General features: G+C 37.0%; 1 protein-coding gene across 1 annotated transcript; it reads right to left on the bottom strand.

The window, feature by feature from the left end:
- Positions 1-16,574: 16,574 nt before the first annotated feature.
- Positions 16,575-18,408, bottom strand: LOC121396387. Its single transcript, XM_041571254.1, has 2 exons — positions 17,258-18,408; positions 16,575-16,701 (listed from the first exon to the last, which is right to left on the bottom strand). Exons 1-2 carry the CDS (start codon positions 18,313-18,315, stop codon positions 16,689-16,691), a joined length of 1,071 nt encoding a protein of 356 aa, XP_041427188.1. The 5' UTR covers positions 18,316-18,408; the 3' UTR covers positions 16,575-16,688.
- Positions 18,409-19,120: the final 712 nt, after the last annotated feature.

Raw genomic sequence — 19,120 nt, 5'->3', positions numbered from 1 at the left:
CGTGTTGTCTCCGGGAGGGGATGCTCTGTGGTTAAAGGGGTTGGTGATGTTTGTTGGTTGAAGGGTAGACCGAATCTGTTACGGCTCATGTGACTGTGCTTTGGGTACAGAAAAACATACTGGTTAGGCAGGCGAGTTACTCCTTTTACAGGAACACGTCTTTACTAAAAATCTCTTGCCTCTAGTCATTCTGACCCCCGGCCTTTTGCCTTTATTTTAATTTATTTTTCCTGGACCTTGTTTTAAGTAAGGATTAAAAGTTATGTTTTAATTGCTACATATGAGTTTTTGGAAGTAATATATGGGTAGGTGCAATTATATGGGCCAATCCATTTCTCTTCTATTTTTCTTTCTCCAGAGTTATCACAGTGGTTGTGTGCTTTCTTCACATTATCAGCTTGCTGGAGTAACCCCATCTGTACAGCATATTGTGCAAACATTTCTATTGTAGATGAAAATTCCTGCCTGCCTTTAACCGTCAGCGAGAATAAGCCAGGGCCATTTTTGGGGTTTACATTTTCATTCTGCATAAGCTTCCCCTTATTGTGATAAAAGTATATGATATCCTTAGGGCAGAGGCAGGGAAGTGCTTTAGGACAAAGTACAGTGATCATCACAATTTTAGTTACTTTACAGTGGCACTGTGACAGGTTTAGCAGTGACCTGGTCTGGTGGGTCTGGTTTGTTGTTGGAAATGGACCTGGTACCTTGGCACTCAATATGGCATCATGAAATCTGCAACCTACTATGGGCAAATTAGTTGAGAGCACTATAACAATAGCGAATGTGTATGTTCCGAATACAGGGAGATATATCTCAATAAGTTTTAGAAATTTTTGGAACAAAAAAGGGAAGGTCTCCTAATTTGGGGGGGGGAGCTTAAATATCACACTCGATCCCTTAATAGATTCCTCATCCAGATGATTTAATGTGTCATAAGGCCCTAGAGGAGATTAAAAAAACCTTATGCGATATGCAATTAATGGATGTATGGAAAGCATTAAACCCTGAAAAAAGAGACTATACACATTTTTCTAAAATCTTCTCTGTTTACTCAAGAATAGATGATGTGTTTACAAATCAATATTTATTGCATTTGTTTACAAAAGCAGTTATTTGTTCTTACTCATTTTCTGACTATTCTCCAATTGTTACAACATTTTTAATTCCACAAACACTGAGACCAGAAACCCAATATCGTATGAATGAGACGAATTTGCATGCCAAATCTAGGAGAAAACAGATTAGAGATTGTATTATCGAAACAATAGAGATTAACTCTAACCCTGGAATCTCTCCTGCTACTATTTGGGAGACAGTTAAATGTGTTATTAGAGGTCTCTTGATATCCATGAGAAGTAATTTAAAAAAAGAGAAAGATATCTCCGCACTCATAAAAGAGATCGCCATCCTTGAACAATCTCATAAAGAAACTTTGGCCCTAGCTATGCTTTCCACTTTGGAAAATAAAATAATTAGTTTAAAAAGTCTGCTTAACCAGAAGGCGCAGAAAGTCTAAATGAGAAGCAAACAAAAATATTACGAACTCTGCGACAAATGAAATAAATATTTTGCTAATACTATCTAGAATATACATCTCAAAACTCAAATCCAATCTATAAAAGATAAAAATAATCAAATACATTCTGATACAAAGGGTATTGCAAGCGCATTTCAAGAATATTACCATTCATTATATAACTTAAAAAACTCACTTCCTCACCAAGGTTTATTAAAGGTTTATTAGTAAAGCTGGATTAAAGGAGCTTTCACCTGAACAATAACAGATTAAAAGGCCCTTTTTTCTTTTCAGAAATCATGGATTGTATTGATTCTTTACAGGTCAGTAAGAGCCCAGGACCAGATGGCTATACTGACTTATTTTACAAGGCATTTAAGGCAGAATAAATACCTTTATTTTTGGAATATTTCAATTTAATATCTGATGTCAATGGCTTCTATCAACAATCTCAAGAGGCACTTATCACAATACTGCCTAAGCCTGGTAAAGATACCCATCTTTGTTCAAGCTATAGACTTATAAATATTGACATGAAAATATATGCTAAAATATTAAGTAATAGAATAAAACACTACCTTCCAGATTTAATCAATCCTGATCAAGCTGGTTTTGTTCCAAAAAGGGAAGGTAAAGCTAACACAGCTAAAGTAATTTCTCTAATCTACCATGCACAAAATAGGAACATTCCCTCAATAAAACTCACAACTGATGCGGAGAAATAATTTGATAGGATATCTTGGGAATTCCTGGAACGTACACTGATAGGCTTTGGCATGGGTATCAATACAAGCTAATGGCATACTTCCTTCTAAGGTACACATCGCTAATGGTACGAGACAGGGATGTCCACTATCGCCAACTTTGGAGGTGTGTCCAATTTCAAAGTTAACTATGCTAAATCAGAAATTCTAAATACTAATAATGCAGAATGTGTAGTAAGACATTTGAAAGATAATTTCCCCTTTAAATGGGCAAACCCGAGTCAAATATTTAGGCATAAGGATCCAACAAAAGCCTACCAAGAAAATTACCTAACTTTGTTAGTTTCTATTCAAAAAACACTTAGAAATTGGGATAAACTAGGACTTTGGTTGGGAAGAATTCAAGTTATAAAATTGTTTATTGTCCCTAAATTTCTATATTTGTTTCAGGCGCTCCCTATAGGTATCCCTAAATCCTTTTTTACTTCAGTAAAATCCTCAATATCTAGATTTTTATGGAAGGGGACAACCCCAAGATTAAAGCATGAAGTTTTAATCTTGCCTATAGAAAAAGGAGGACTAGGCTTACCAGCCACGTCCCTTTATTTTATTTCTGTTCACCTTTGCAGGATTCTAGACTGGTACTCTATTAATAAAGAAAAAGATTGGATCATTCTCAATCAAACTCTATTTAAATACCCAATTGAAAATACTATTTGGATAGAAAATAAATCTTTGGTAAGGAGTATCCCAGATCACTCTCTTATCAAGGCGACATTAACAATTTGGTCTCAAAATAAAAATCTGTTTAAGCTATCACATTCCCCCAATATACTACAAACTCTGAGTTATAACCCTGATTTTGCTCCTAGCATGGAACCAGGATCATTTGAGAGATGGAACTGCTGGGAAAATAGACCAATGAGAATCAGTGATTTTATATCAGATAAGATAATATCTCTCTCAGAGATTCAAAATTGATGGGGATGCCATCCTAGGGATATTTGGGGCTATAATCAGTTATACTTCTACATACCCTCATTTAAGATGAATAATTGGAGTAGGCCCATGACACTTTGGGAGCAGATGGTAATATCTCCGACAAGAGTCATTAAGCCTCTATCAAACATTTATAAATTACTCATTGATCGATTGTCCAGAATAGAGAAGCCTTTTTGCAGTAAGTGGGGATGAATTAAAAGTCATTTAAAAAGTCAAAATGACAACATCTATGTGGGAAATTTTTTTTATAAATACTTCTGAATCTACTGGGGCAGCAAGGACAAGAGAAGCCTCTTATAAATCAATTACAAGATGGCACTACACCCCAGTAAGATTAAATAAAATGTTTCCAAATATGTCGAAGATGTGTTGGAGGTGCAAAGATAAAGAGGGTAGGCATTCCCATATTTGGCTTACATGTCCAGTCCTGGAACAATTTTGGAAGAATGTACTTTTTATATGGCAGCCAAGAGAGAAGGGTCAAAGAGAAGCTTGTTGGGGAAAAAATGCCTTTCTGGTTTGTCAGTAGATTACACACTTTCTGATATTAATGAGCAACAAATACAATAAATATATTTTTGGATAATGTTATCCCATGTGTCAAAGGATTATAGATGATTTTCCTTTAAACATGTAACAAAATGCAGAAAGAATCATTATGTTTTGATAAAAGCAGGGTTGGGTCAGGAAAGAATAATACACTACCAAGTCCCACTTCAATCAAAAGCATGTTGAATTTAGTAATGTTTTCTGAACGGAATTTTTCAAGATAATGAAAATTAATTTCACAAGCACTATCACTAGATGGCAGTATGTACAAATATATACAAGTTGCCTTTTAAATTGTAATCTTTAAGTTCTAATATTTCCAAACTGACTTCCAGTATTAGCAAAAAAAAAATAAACATTTCAGGACTGCAATACATATAAGTAAAGTGGCAAATCAGAAAGGGAAAGAGTATGCAGTGTAAGATTATGTTTGCATGTATTTTATTTCTTGGGTGGATATACAGGTATGGGATCCCTTATTCAGACAGCTCCAAATTATGGGAAGGCCATTTCCCATAAACTCCATTTTAATGAATTTTTACCTTTACCTATTTGTCTGTAATAATAAAACAGAACCTTGTACTTGATTCCAACTAAGCTATAAGTAATCCTTATTGGTGGAAAAACAATCCTATTGGGTTTAATTCATGTTTAAATGATTTTCTAGTAGACTTACCCCAATATGTAATAAAATACACTATTTTATCCAGGAGCAGTAACCTATAGCAACCAATGAGATGTTACAGGTGGCCAGTAAATGCAACCTGATGATTGGTTGCTATAGTTACTGTTCCTGGGCAAACAATGCCTTTTATTACATGACTCCAATAGGGGGTATTTAGTAAAACTTGACTTTTTCTCACTATAATTAAAAAAAAATGACCAAACTCCCAAACCTGAATCCCGTAATTTACCATTAATCTAAAAATGTGGGAAAAAAGTTGTGACAAAATCGTGTCAATTCTAATCATGCAACTTTTTCGAATAGAAGACCGAAAACTCAACTTTATCGAATTGTCACCATGACAACTGAATTTAATTGATAATGGAACGAAAATCAGAAAAAAACAGCATTGAAACTATGAAGAATCCTGAAGGTAAAAAACATGTACCAATTGTAAAAGGGACCATCTGCCATTGACTTCTTCATGGTTGCGACAGATTTTTACATGAGTATTTTCAGATTCAGATTTTTAGCATCTGCAGCGCATAATAAATCTTGAAAAATTTGTTTTTTTTTCTCTAAAAATTTGTGTTTTACTTGACCAGAAAAATATTAATAAATAGGCCCCCTAAAATATGGAGATCCAAATCACAAAAAAGACCCCTTAGCCTAAAAACCCCAATCCTGAGCATTCTGGATAACAGGTCCAATACCTGTATATATATTTATTGTCACTGCTCAGAACTGTTATATCATAATTTATATGTAAATTAGTTAATGCTTATGATAAATATAATAATACATTTTCAAAAGTGCAAACATCATACAAGTTGTTGTATAAATTACAATTAGAATATTTTGGGTCTGGATGTGGCATATTGGAAAGTGTCCCTATCCCTGAAGATGGCTTCCAATCTAATAAAACAAGTAATTATTCCAGCAATCTTCAGATATTGGCTATTTTTTCTGCAGATGCTGGGTTTTAAAGAATCAGGGCTGGGCCAAGTCAGCTGGACTCCCTAGGCAACCAAGCTAGTGCTACCTAGGGGAGAAGGGGATTGCTTCAAATAAGTGGGAGCAAGGTCTGGGGAGGCAGAAGAGGCCTCTTCTGCTTACCCCTAGTTCCGGCCCTGCAACGAATACAGCTATTGAGCTAGCTGTCAGAGCTTCACAGCCCAATTAGTGGAGAAGTCCGGACCAAGGAGGAAACACTAAGTACAAAGTCCAATTCATGATAGCCAAAGGGTAAAGAAGGCTTAGGGTCAGGATTCAGGCAGAAGGGTAAAAGGAAGGCAGCAATCGGTCATGCTCAGGTACAAGGCAGAGGGTCAAAAGTCCAAGAATCAGTTAATTAATAATTATATTGCACCCAGGAACGCCAAGAAGTGCAACCTATTTTTGGGCATTGAACCTGCATCTTGGCAGTCCTTTAATTTAGAATTTTCACACAGTTTTGTAGCACAATGCGTGGCACATTGACAGATGATCAGTGTACTGTCATCTTGCCGCTGAAGCGGAGTGTTCCACAATGGAGCACTCTTGACACTAGCCAAATAAGCTAAATCTTATATAACAGCTTCATAGATGGTCTTCTTGACACAATGTGGTCCCCAACTATAGGATGACATATAATCTCAACTCCACTGTATTTAAAGAAGAATGTTCACCCCTGTGTTTACTGAACCTTGGGTAGTCCTTAGACTGGATGTTTTCTGGCTTAGATGGGGGTTGAAAATGGTTAGGCTGCAGAAATATAATCTTTTGGTTTCTCACAAATAAGTCCTGGTTTAAGTCAAATGTAAAGATCTAATGAATCAAGGGTGCACCACGTCTCTTTTATATTTTAGTATGTAGAACTAATTTTTCTGTGGTCTTGTTATAATTTGCATGTTTGGTCAGCCATTTATATTCCAGGGCTCTTTAACTGAAGCTGATTCTTTTGAGTTCCTGTGCCCTGGAAAAATACAAGTGGGAGTTGTGCCTTCAGTTGTTTCATTATTTAATGAAGAAATGGGCTTCTTCAGACAATAGCAAATAAAAAGTTTTCTTCTTGATGGGTTGATGTTTTGTGTCAAAGCTGGAATCTACAGTTGTGCTTATGCCCTACCTCCACTGCCTTGCAATTAAAAGTACTGGAGAAGATCAGTCAAGACAAGGCTTGTTGGTGGCCAATAAGTACACAGTTGCACCTTATTTGTATTTATAAAACTGCCTTCTGTTAAACTATTCTGCCTCCCCATCTGTAGTACCAATTCCTTGCAACCTCAGACTACTACTAACATAATCTCAATTACATGCCTAGCCATTTCCCGGATTAGAGGTGTGGGCTAATAGAGCTCCCTACTCCTCTTGGGGAAACAATAGTATGTCAAATGTCCCCCCCCCCCCTTTAATTTTGACTACATACAGTGTTTTTCGTTTGGGTCAAACCATTTTCACAGATAAAGTTCAAAATTGCTTTTTTTTTTCCAAGTCAAATATTTTTATCTTATTTGGCATAGTGTCTTTATATTTTTAGAAAGGTAATGGATGGCGGCAGACAGCAGGTAGTTGCAGGGGAAGGGGGATTTGAGGGCAGTTGCAATTTTGGTCCGGGCCCATCCACATCTAGTTTCACTACTGAGTCTGTGACACTTGTTTATTTATTAAATTGAAATTGGTCATTTACTACACATAAACTCGAACACAAGTGCAAAAGCACTAAACGGTGCAAAAGTGTGCCTATAGTGCTCATTTAAAAAGTACTTGCGATGGGTAAAAGCAGCCATGTCCTTACATCCACCGGTGTTCCCTTACTTGAGCACGTAAATGATGTGCAACTTGTTGGGGGAGTTTGAATGAAGAGTTAAATTATTGAATATCAGAAAGGTAGTTGGAATTTAATTTTCTTTTAAAATATAAGCATATATGCCTTTATCAGATGCTGGGCATATTCAATAAAAAACTGCTAAATAGTAATATTATAACACAGCATTTATCAAATCAAAGTTATTACATTAAAAATACATGGTTAGATACAGCTGTGCTTAAATATTACAATCATAATATAAAACGTGCCTTGACATCGTAGCAAATATAAACTTTATCATAATATAAAACGTGCCTTGACATCGTAGCAAATATAAACTTTTGAACAGACCTTTATTATTCCATAATTTACCTTTTAGAGGATATGATTCATCCATTTCCCTTAACCCTTTGAATGGTCTGTGCTATATCATTATTACCCAACCTTTGTTATATTCAGACTGGGGCCTATAAAATTGAATTAAATTCTTCTAATACGAACATAAGCCGGACCATCAATTTTATTACACCTATATGGCAGGTACTAGGACACACAATTCAGCCATTTAAAATATTAAAAAGAAGGAAAATCCCCCAGTCTGTGCTGAAAAAGCGATTCTGCTAATTGAGTCTTATTACAGTTCCTAAGATGTTTTCATATTTTTTAATTTCTTAAATAATGAGACAAGTGATTGCTGGGGACACAGGAGGGCACTATGGTTGATATGAACTTGAGGGATGCTGATGCTGCATAGTAAAGAGGAATAGAGACATTGATATTTAAAGAAAGCTTCTCTCTACTTTCTCCTAGGATGAGAACTGGAGTGTTCTGTGCAGGAAGATCACACAATACAAAGTGGCCTGAAAACTTGGGGAAATTTGCAAAGCTGGAAACAACTTTTTACTACTTACAACCACTGTGATGTTGGATAGATCTGTGACAGATGAAATGATTGTATTTGCCTTTGTGTGTCACTGAAGCATGAGAATACTGGAGACTTTTTTTTTTTTAATAAACTGCTTTCTTTAGTAAAAAAAACTTATTTTTGCTGATCTTTTGAGTCAAGTGGCAAGCTATTAGGGTTGGCTAAATGAATAAAATTACATTTTTTTTTTTAAATCTCTTTTATTTTAACATTTTCAAATGCAATGACAAATGATAACATATACATTACATTTAGTATAATATTCTTGAAGGATCGGGAAGGTTAGTATAGGATATCAATAACCTTAAGTTGTTCTTACCAGTAGTCATTCATCACATTTGGTACCAAATACATTGTACAGATTTCTCACAAATGCAGGAATATGTTCCATGGATCTCATATTTGTGTATGTTTCTCTACTGTGTCTGCCAATAAAGCCGTTAAATATAACAGATTCTGTGTCTGGCTAATTTTTTCTACCATACCTTGAGTGTCTATAGTGTTTTGGAGCCAATTCTTTGCCAAGTTGATTCTGGCTACTGCTAAAATTTGACCCATTAAAGCATTTTGTTGTTTAGTATGGTCTTTAGTTGGTCGGGCTAAAAGCGCCATAGTAACCTCAGGAGAAATAGATTTATTAAATACATTTCCAATCGTCTAAAAAACATCCCTCCAATATGCTGCTGCTATGGGGCATGTCCACCAAATATGATAAAAGTCACCTACTTCTGTACAGCCCCGAAAACAAGAGTTGGAAGAAGTGGGATCATATTTATGTTTCCGAGCTGGGGTAATATACGAGCGCATCATCACTTTATAAGCTGACTCTTTCAAAGCAGTATTAGGGGAGATTTTGGATATAGTATTCCAAATCCCATTCCATTCTTGCTGAGAAAAGGAGTGTCCCAAATCCGTTTCCCAATCTGCCATGTATTTCAAAGGGACCTCAATATTAATTGACACTAAATGTCGGTATACCAGTGAGATTGTACCTTTTATCTTCCCCGCTTGTTGAGAACAGGTTTCGAGTAATGTAGGTGGTCTGCTCTTAAAAGAGGTATCAATTGACTTTATAAAGTGGGCTAATTGAGAATATCTATACGTTTCCTTGTCGGGAAGAGTATTAGTAAATCGTAGGTATTCTAACGATTTAACCCCCATTGTTAACAGCATATCCTTAACTCTATTAATGCCATGTTCCCTCCACCAATTAAACGCGGTGGTAGCATAACTCGGGGGAAAAAGTGGATTATTATGTAATGGAATAAGAATGCTGTGACTCACTGCTAATTGAAATTTCTGCAAAACATCATGCCATGTTTTGATAATATGCTTCAATATTGAGCTAGTTACTGGGTGAGACTTAATGTGTGTTTTATCCATCCATAAATAAAATGATAAATCGATAGGATACGTCAATAGTGTTTCTAATTGGACCCATCGGTTCTCACTTTGGCAGGTGCCACTGCGTGGTCTGGGAGATTCTCGCAGCTTTGTAATACATTAATAAATTAGGCAAACCTAGCCCCCCACTCGCAGGGAGTCTGTACACGGTACGCTTATTTATACGTGGTGGTTTATGTGCCCAAATAAATTTATTGATGCTACCTTGAAGGTGAGCAATATCTTTGGTTTTAATTGTTACTAGTAACGTACGAAATCTATATAATATTCTAGGTAGTAGAGTCATTTTGACAGCGTGAATTCTTCCAAACCACGATATGGCATATCGAGACCACTCTTCAAGATCCTTAGTCAATTTCTTAATCAATTTGGGGTAGTTGTGTTTATATAGTGTTGTATTAGCAGATGTAATATTAACTCCAAGGTATTCCATGTAAGAATGTTTCCAGACGAATGGAAAGTTAAGCTCCAAAAGTTTAACCACATGTTTGGGCATTGCCTGGGATTTGGAAATATTTACCGTTAGGCCAGATATACAAGAAAATCTATCCAATAAAGCAAATAAATTAGGAAGAGAAGTCTGAGGTCGGGAAATAGTTAAACAAATATCATCCGCATAAAGGCTCACTTTAAATTCCTCATCTCTAATTCGGACTCCACTAATGTTTTGATCGTGCCTAATTAGCTGGGCCAAGGGTTCTACTGCCAATGCAAATATTAGTGGCGAAAGAGGACAGCCTTGGCGCGTACCTCGTGAAATAGGGAAATTAGGAGAAAGGAGACCCATACATTTAATTTTAGCTGTAGGATTTGTATAGAGCACCCGTATCATATTGATAAAGTTACCTTTAATACCAAATAATCGAAAGACGTGATATATATGTGACCATTTTACAGAGTCGAAAGCTTTTATAAGATCTAATAATAAAATGATGCTTTGCAAGTTTTTGGAATTAACATAATCTATGGTATTTATGAGTCTCCTTATATTGTCTGAAGTTTGTCTATGCGGGATAAAGCCGGATTGATCTGGGTGGACTAGCATTGGCATATATTTGTTTAATCTATTAGCCATAATTTTAGCCAATAATCTCATATCAACATTAATGATGGAAATTGGTCTAAAATTTTGTGGGTCAGTGTGATCCTTATTCGGTTTAGGTAACAGACAAATCGTTGCTTCCAGCATTTCTGATGGTATAGAGTGGCCTTCCAATATTTCATTAAACACCGCTGCCAAATGAGGTATAAGCAGTGTAGCGAATTTCTTATAGTATGCCAGGGAAAACCCATCAGGGCCTGGGCTTGATTTGGTTTTCATATGTTTTATGGCCCATTCTACCTCATCAGTTGTAATTTCCGTGTTTAAGGTCTCTAAATCTTGGTGACTTAATTTTGGGAGATTTAATCCAGCCAGAAAAGCCTCCGAGTCTATCCTATGAGTCCCTTTTTCCTGTACATTTCCGTATAATTCACTATAAAAGTCATGAATAAAATTACATTTTTAACCAGAAAGACTTCCTGTATATACAAACTGTTATATATATTATATAGTGCAGGTATAGGATCTGTTATCCAGAAAGTTCCAAAATACAGGAAGCTCATCTCTCATAGATTCCATTATAATGAAATAATTCAAGTTTTAAAAAAGTTTCCTTTTTCTCTGTAATAATAAAACAGTTGCTTGTATTTGACCCCAACTAAGATATAATTATCCCCGATTGGAGGCAAAACAATGTTAAATTTATTTTTCAACAGACTAATGGTATGGAGATCCAAATTATGGAAAGATCTCTTATCCGGAAAACCCATTGTTCCAAGCATTCTGGAGAACAGTTCCCAAACTTGTGTGATATGTGAAAAAATAGAATAATGGCACTGTGGTATTTTCTTAATTTAACTGGCAAAACTGTATATATTTGGATATTTGATGCATAAATTTAGCAGAGCATCATGAACTCAGCATCGCCTACTGTGTGCAGCTGGTGGCAGCAGTGTTATGCTGTGCTCCTGTTTGTCATTAGCAGGGGCTCAGAAGCTATTCATGGTTGAAGGGAAGAGTTAAACTTATGAGTAAAAGCTACCTCTGTCTTCTAAAACTAAGATCATATTCACAAGGCCACAGCTACACTGTTTTATCTTATCAATTTCAGACCTTGTTCTACTGATTCTCTTTATTTGAAATGGCATACTTACCTCCTCATTCCCAATTTCATGCTGAAGGACTGAATGGAATGCTAAACATTTATGTATGTACATGTTTATATAACTTTTTATACAGTACATTAACTGAACAAAGAGGGGGAAAACACTACAATAAATAAACATACACAAGATCAAGTGCCACATGTAAAGAGAAATGGAAAGTTTTGGTCCATATCCTATAGAACTTACAATCTTTTATTGTCTTTCATTTCTCTGTCATCTATTGGATCTCACATTGTACATAATAAATACAAGTTTCATGTAATTGTATCAAGGAGGCATATCTAAAAATCTATACTTGCAACGGCTGTGTTGATAGAGAGCTGAGGCTCTATATATGTAAAAGAGATGAAGTGACTACTAGGGACACCTACCGTATGATCGATGGCCACAGTCCCCATTATATGTATAGGGCCTTTGTAGTTTACCTAATGTCCATGGATACCCTGCACCGGACTTCACCACAGCTAAACAGACCTAGAAATACTGTACTTGTAGGTATTATAGGTACTTTGATTATAGCGCAAGAAATGTGATGATTGGAAAACACACTTGACACGTTTCATGTATCTCACTTAATGATAAGAGTGCTATATGTTTGGAAGACAACAAGCATCATTAAGATCATTATGGGGGTAATGTATAAACACTGGGCAAATTTGCACCTTGGCATTTAATTATGGCAACCAATCTGATGTTTGCTTTCATTGGTCTACCTACAGCTGGTTGAATAAAAGATAATCACTGATTAGTTGCTATAGGTTACTGCCCAGGTGCAAATTTGCTCAGGGTTGGGGCTCATTTATCAACCCTGGGAAAATTTACCCATGGACTGTAACTCATAGCAACCAATTGGTGCTTGGCTTTTTTTCAGGCAGCTGCAGGTGATGAATGCAACAATTTGATTGATTGCCATGGGTAACTGCCCATAAGTAATTTTGCCCAGTGTTGATAATTGACCCCCATTGCAATAGTTTAAGTTGGAATGCTGGTGCTTAGATGCAGCCTAGAAGAAATGGGGCCAACTCAACAAAATGTGCTGAATTCTGGACTCTGTTTTATGACAGAACAAGCTCACAGAAGCTGCTAGTGGAACAGGTTTTACTTAGGAAAGCAGCTTTTTGTTCATGGATCCGCACACACATTTCTGTAGTGGGGAAAGTGCCTATTGATTTATATCACCAACATCAACGTTTCAGGGGGTACAACCTCCCTTCATAAATCCAAATCCGAATATAGTTACATAGTTAAATTAGGTTGAAAAAAGACAAAGTCCATCAAGTTCAACCCCTTAAAATGAAAACCCAGCATCCATACACACACCCCTCCCTACTTTCACATAAATTATATATTCCCATACCTATACTAACTATAGAGTTTAGTATCACAATAGCCTATGATATTATGTCCAACTATAACCTGTCAAATCATGTAGAAGTCAATGGCAGATGGTCCCTTTAACATTAGAACTTGTTTCTTACCAAGTTTCCCAATAGTTTTGGGCTATTTTGCTGGTTTTCAATCAAATAATTCAGGTTTTTTGGGTGACATCTTGAAAAAGTTGAGTATTTGGAGCATCAATTCGGAAAAGTTGCACTTGAGACGTTTTCTTTTGTTGCAACGTTTTTTTGCAGCAATTTTTTAGAGAAAAAAAATTAAGGGCATTCAGGTTTGGGAGTTTGGTCGAATTTTTTTTAAAATAAAGTGAGAAAAAAATTGGAGTTTTAGTAAATAACCTCCTTATTGCTATTGCTTCTTTTTATTATTCATCTTTCTATCCAGGCCTCTCCTATTCATACTCCAGTCTCTTATTCAGATTAATGCATGGTTGCTAGGGTAATTTGTATCATAAGAGACAGATTGCTGAAACTGCAAACTGGAAAGCTGCTGAATAAAAAGCTAAATAACTCAAAAAAAACAAAGAATAAAAAAGGAAAATCAATAGCAAATAGTTTCAGAGTATCACTCTTTACATCATACTAAAAATAATTTTTTTGTAAATCTTTTATTGATTTTTCAAGTAAAACTAAATGAGGGTTGTTGTCGTACGTAAAGCAAAACCACGAAATAGTGCAAGTTCAAATACAATGAGGTAGTTTATTGTGTCCAAAATACAAGACAATAGGTTTTGCCTGGGGAAACAGTCGTGTGTCACCTGGGTGGTACCCGAATGCTTTCCAAGGATACTCCCATATAACATAAGTTTATATACCCATTTTGATGTCATAGATGGGGGTGATAACAAATGGGAGTATGCCAATACCATACATAGTCTGATTCCTCCTTGTACAATTAATGTCTAAATGATTTACTTAGTCTTACATGTTATCAAAGGAATGTGGTAACATACTGTGCCTAGCTCCAACGGTCCACAACCTCGCAATCAGCTATTGGCTAACCAAGGCCATTGTGGTATTTCCAGTAATTTGAGCAGCACTTCAGCAAAAAGAGGCCTCACCAGACAGGCTGGCGTTATGCTGACACTCTGGAATTTAAGTAACAGAGTGATGATCTTTTGTTTGTATGGCCTAGTATAAGCTATATGAGTGACCATTGTCCACAGTAGACCATTAGCCCTTATAGTCCATCCTGCCTTGGGCCCTATAGCGTTATGGCGTCATAGAGGGCGGGGGTGACAAATATCAACCCTCTGACACTAGCCATTCGTCCGTCATAGGAATTGGAACGTTCCAGATATATTTTTTAATTACATTACCTCTCTTGAAACGTTTAAAGACGTTTCATATTAATAATTACAGGCACAGGGAGAGTGCTGAGAGGACCCCCAGGAACAAGGGAGGTCTATTATAAATGGGACAGTGGTGTATGCTGTTGTGAGTTACAGTTCAACTGTTGTGGCAGCACCAATACAGAAGTGCAGCTGAAAAGCTGAAATGAATGAAAACAAAGAAAACAGGAAGCTAGGGGGCTAGAGGTATTTCCTGTTTTTGAGGAACTAACTTGGCTAGGAACCGCTGGAACCGCACAATGAAGCAAGAGCTGTCTGAATATAACATGTAGCCTAAGATTTAAGCAAATATATGATTATAGTGAACTTAGGTTTCAAAATAAAGCAAAATAAAGCATTACAGAGAGATAATAAAAGGAAATCATTGCATAGAGTTAATGAGACATAGTAATAATCATCCTGAGTAAGATAATACTGATATTGTAAAATAATACTGATTACATTAAGGTTAAAATTCAAGTTAGATTCAAAAATACCATGAAATTAAGATAAAAATGGAAATAAAAATCAAAAATTAAAAAATTTAAAAATGTAAGATAAAAGTTAAAAATGTAAAAAATTTAAAAATGAAAATAAATGAAAAATACTAAAATAAAGCTAAAAATGCTAAGATCCCACTTTTTTTTTTATTTTTTTTTAGTCAAAAATAGCCCTATAAGGCTGAGAAAAGTTATATCTTATAAATGTAAATCAAAGTAGAGCAGAAGCTGGGGAGGAGGTACAGCGGCTTATGGCACATATCATTACTTTAACAACAAGATACAGGCCAAGGGCCAAAGCTAAAATAACTAGGATGGGTTTAAAGAAACTTCCAAGGAAATCATTTAACCATCCACCAATATTACCTAACCATGTAAAGGGATTAAAACCATTTTTAGAAATATCCCTGGCTTGTTTTTGTAATTCGAAAACCTTGGCCATATGAGATTCAACCAGCGATTCAGAATCATTAATGTAGGTGCAACATTCTTCTCCTACTAAAACACAGACTCCACCTTGTTCTGCTAACAAATAATCTAGGGCCATTCTATTCTGAAGGGCTACTTTACGAATCTGAGCTAGTTCTACATTAATTGCAAGGACCGATATTACAGTGTTGTTAATCATGCGGTCAAGAAGGGAAGCATATTCATTAAGGCGAAACATCATTTCTATTCCCCAACCTGTCCAGGCAGGGAAGAAAGCCCAAGCCTTATCTTTATCATTAAAGAGTTCCCTTTTCTGTATCTTAAGGTTTAAAACAGCGGATGAGTGTGTATCAATAAGTGAGGTAGCAGATAATTCTGTTCTAGTTCTAACAGCTGGGACTACATTTCCTATAGTACATCTACCTTCGGCTCCCATGGGCAACCATGCATAGGCTTTCTTACCACAGATGTAATAAGTCCCTGAAGGAAGCACCATGGGGCGGTGAAAACCCTGATTTCTTATCTGAAGCGTTAAAAATTTTATGTTATAGTGAGCAGGACCATCTATATAATCTAAATCCCATTCTAAACTCTTATTGGCCCAAGAAAGGCAGGGCTCAATAGTAGAAGATACTTTTGTTTCATCAACACAATGTGCATATGTGGTGGCTGCTTCATAATGTGTGGGGACCTGAGTAATATTTAAATCGGTTGAGTTACATGTAGTTTCTCCTATAAGGATTTTAGGAATCCTTATTTGTTTACCATTAATGGTCACCCGTGTTTTCCTACTAAAAACAGTGAAACATACTGAAGGATGGCGTACTATTCCTGCCAAAATAAGAGCTGGGGGTGCTTTCATTATTTCATCACCTTTACCAGAAATTTCCCTATATTTAGACAATTCTGGATCAAGAGTTGAAAAGTCCATCACATATCTGTCTTCAAAATCAGTCCATGTAAAGGGGACCCCAAGGATAGGGGTACCGAGGCTGTGAGTAGGAATATGTGAGCAAACCCAACAGTCAGTCTTATTTTCAATCATGGCAGCAGTACTGTGCAGTTTTAAAAGTTCATTGTCAGCCTATAATGCTGTTATGGGGGTGGAGAGGAAGTAGGAAACACAGAAGGACAAGGCAAGCAGTCTCGAAGATGAATCCATGTCCCGTGGTTTTCAAGTAATACGGCAGTGGGGGAGAGCTGTTGTATTTTAAAAGGACCGGAATATATAGGTTGGTCCCAACGGCTACGAGTAAAATTTCTCTTGTAGACTAGATCTCCGACCTGAAAAAGAAAAGAAGGAGTGACAACAACAGGTGCCTTGGAAATATTCACTTCAGACATTTGATGTGCTAACTGGAGGCACCGTATGAGATTGTATGGGCTGTCAGCATTGGGAAGTGGACGTGTACTGATGGTGTGGATAAGAGACATACGTCTACCGGTAGTGATTTCGAATGGGGTAAGTCCACAACGCCTAATAGGATGGTTGCGGAGTATGAACAATGCAGCTGGGAGACATTCCAGCCACGAGCCATTTGTGGCAGCTGTCAATTTTCTGAGTTGTGTCTTTAAGAGACCATTAGCTCTTTCCACAATGCCATTGGAGGTTGGTTTGTACACAGACACGTACCTCCACTTGATATCAGTACAATTTGCAAATGTCTCACAGAGTTGATCTTTGAAATGGCTTCCATTATCCGAAACAATAGATTTAGGAATCCCATGTCTGGGAAAGATTTCATTGTATAGATTATCAAATACAACCAGAGCTGTTTCCTTCCTACATGGAAAAGCTTCTAACCATTGAGAGTACGGGTCAATCATGACCAAAAGATACCTGTATCCTTTGCAAGGAGTTACCATGTCCGTGAAATCGATATGCCATTCTCTGAAGGGGCCAGCAGGCCTTGGAATCGCTCCAGGAGGAATCCTTGGAGTTTGATGACTGGTGTTGGTAAAACAAACATTACAAGTATTGACCACAGCTTTACAAATATCTTTTAAATCTGGGCACCAGTACATTTCCCTTATAGTATTGATCAAGTCATTTGTTGGCATATGTGACCCGTAGTGTAACTGGTGGGCCAATAGGTGGCACTCACCTATGGGTAATGCTGGTACACCTGAAGGGTGCATCCAAATATATGGAGGCTCGTTATTGTGATAGTAATGAGAGCATTCATTAGCCACCCATTTGTCTGTTTCTGCACTAGTGGCGCTTTCTTGCATTACTCTGATGGGTGCAAAAGGGTTAGAAGTGGAAAGATATTTCTTAGCTCGTGTTTGTACAAAAATGGTTAGTGGGTTTGTGGTTTGTTTTGCTAGTTCGTCAACTATCTGATTGCCGTATGCGACAATATCTGTGACATTATGTTGGTGTGCTTTTACCCATTCACAGGATGTTTTTAAACCTTTGTTGTGTCTTTCCTGTAGTACTTCCATTATAGCAAGAATCGTGTCATGATGTTGTAGTGGAGTTCCTTTTCCTGTAACAAAACCTCTCTTGTGCCATTTAGATGCATTTGTATGTATGGTGGTAGTGACGTAAGCTGAATCTGTATACAGAACTCCGTTTTTGTCATTCATGAGCCAGAAACCTTCTAAGGCGGCGGCTATCTCTGCTAATTGGGCTGATGTATCTGGTGGTAATGCATATTGTTTTTTCTGTATAATTTCTTTGGTGTCAGGATCTATCTGACACACGGCAAAGCCCGTATGTGTTTCTGTCTGTGAACCGTCAGAGAAAATTACAACATGTGACGGTGGTAAATCTGTTTCTGGGACAATACCCATAAAGGGACGTTCCTCTGGAATTTCCTCAGAGGTACAATCATGGTTCTCAGCCGAGAACAACAATAAGTCTTTAAGATTATTGAAAGGATTAGTTGGAGGCATTCCTTTGAAAGAAATGTGACTTCGTAGGAGCACAGCCGTGCATTGTCCTACGCGTGCAGGCACAAAGTGTAATGTATTACTTTTGAGTAGTGCTGGCACGTGATGTGAGGTGTATATGGTAACACTGGGAACAATCACATGTGAATAGAGTTTTTCTACAGATGCTGCACAAGCGCATATGTTACGTTCACAGGAAGTGAAAGCTTGTTCTATGGGTGTAAAAATTCCTGAAAAGTGTCCTATAATACATCCCTCTTGTTGGGTGGCTACTGCCGCCCAACAGATTGCGTTTGCAAAAACGTACATGTAGATAGGCTCACAGCTGTTCGGCAAATGGAGTTGTGGGGCCTGCAAAATATCAGACATTAGACATTCAAGAGCTGTAGAGTCAGATTGAGACAGAGAGACAGAAGCATAGCCAGGAGGATTGCCTTTGAGGTATTTTCTGAAAGGAAGTATGCGAGAACTATAAGCAGGAATCCATAAGCGACAGAAGTTAAACAGACCCAAAACACTGCGTAATTCTTTGACTGAGGTAGGTAAATGCATACGTTGGACATCAGTGAGCACCTGGGGACCCATGAGTTTGGCTCCCTTGCTGAGTGTCATGCCTAGAAAAGTAACTGAGGTTTGACAAAATTGCAGCTTTGAACGATTGACCTTATAACCACATGTATGCAAATGCAAAAGTAAGGCACGAGTGTAGTGTTGGCACAGTTCAGCAGTGTCTGCAGAAAGCAGAAGGTCGTCAACATATTGTATTAGAAAAACAGAAGTAGGTAAAAGGTCAGTGAAAGTTTGCAGA

The sequence above is a fragment of the Xenopus laevis genome, chromosome 7S (genome assembly GCF_017654675.1).
Source record: "Xenopus laevis strain J_2021 chromosome 7S, Xenopus_laevis_v10.1, whole genome shotgun sequence".
Taxonomy (NCBI): Eukaryota; Metazoa; Chordata; class Amphibia; order Anura; family Pipidae; genus Xenopus; species Xenopus laevis.
Note: the sequence above shows the minus strand (reverse complement) of the source record. Positions and strands in the feature narration are given on the sequence as shown.

Excerpts from the sequence above, each read along its gene's own strand:
- LOC121396387 (XM_041571254.1), bottom strand. The coding sequence starts at position 18,315 with ATGCCTCCAACTAATCCTTTCAATAATCTTAAAGACTTATTGTTGTTC.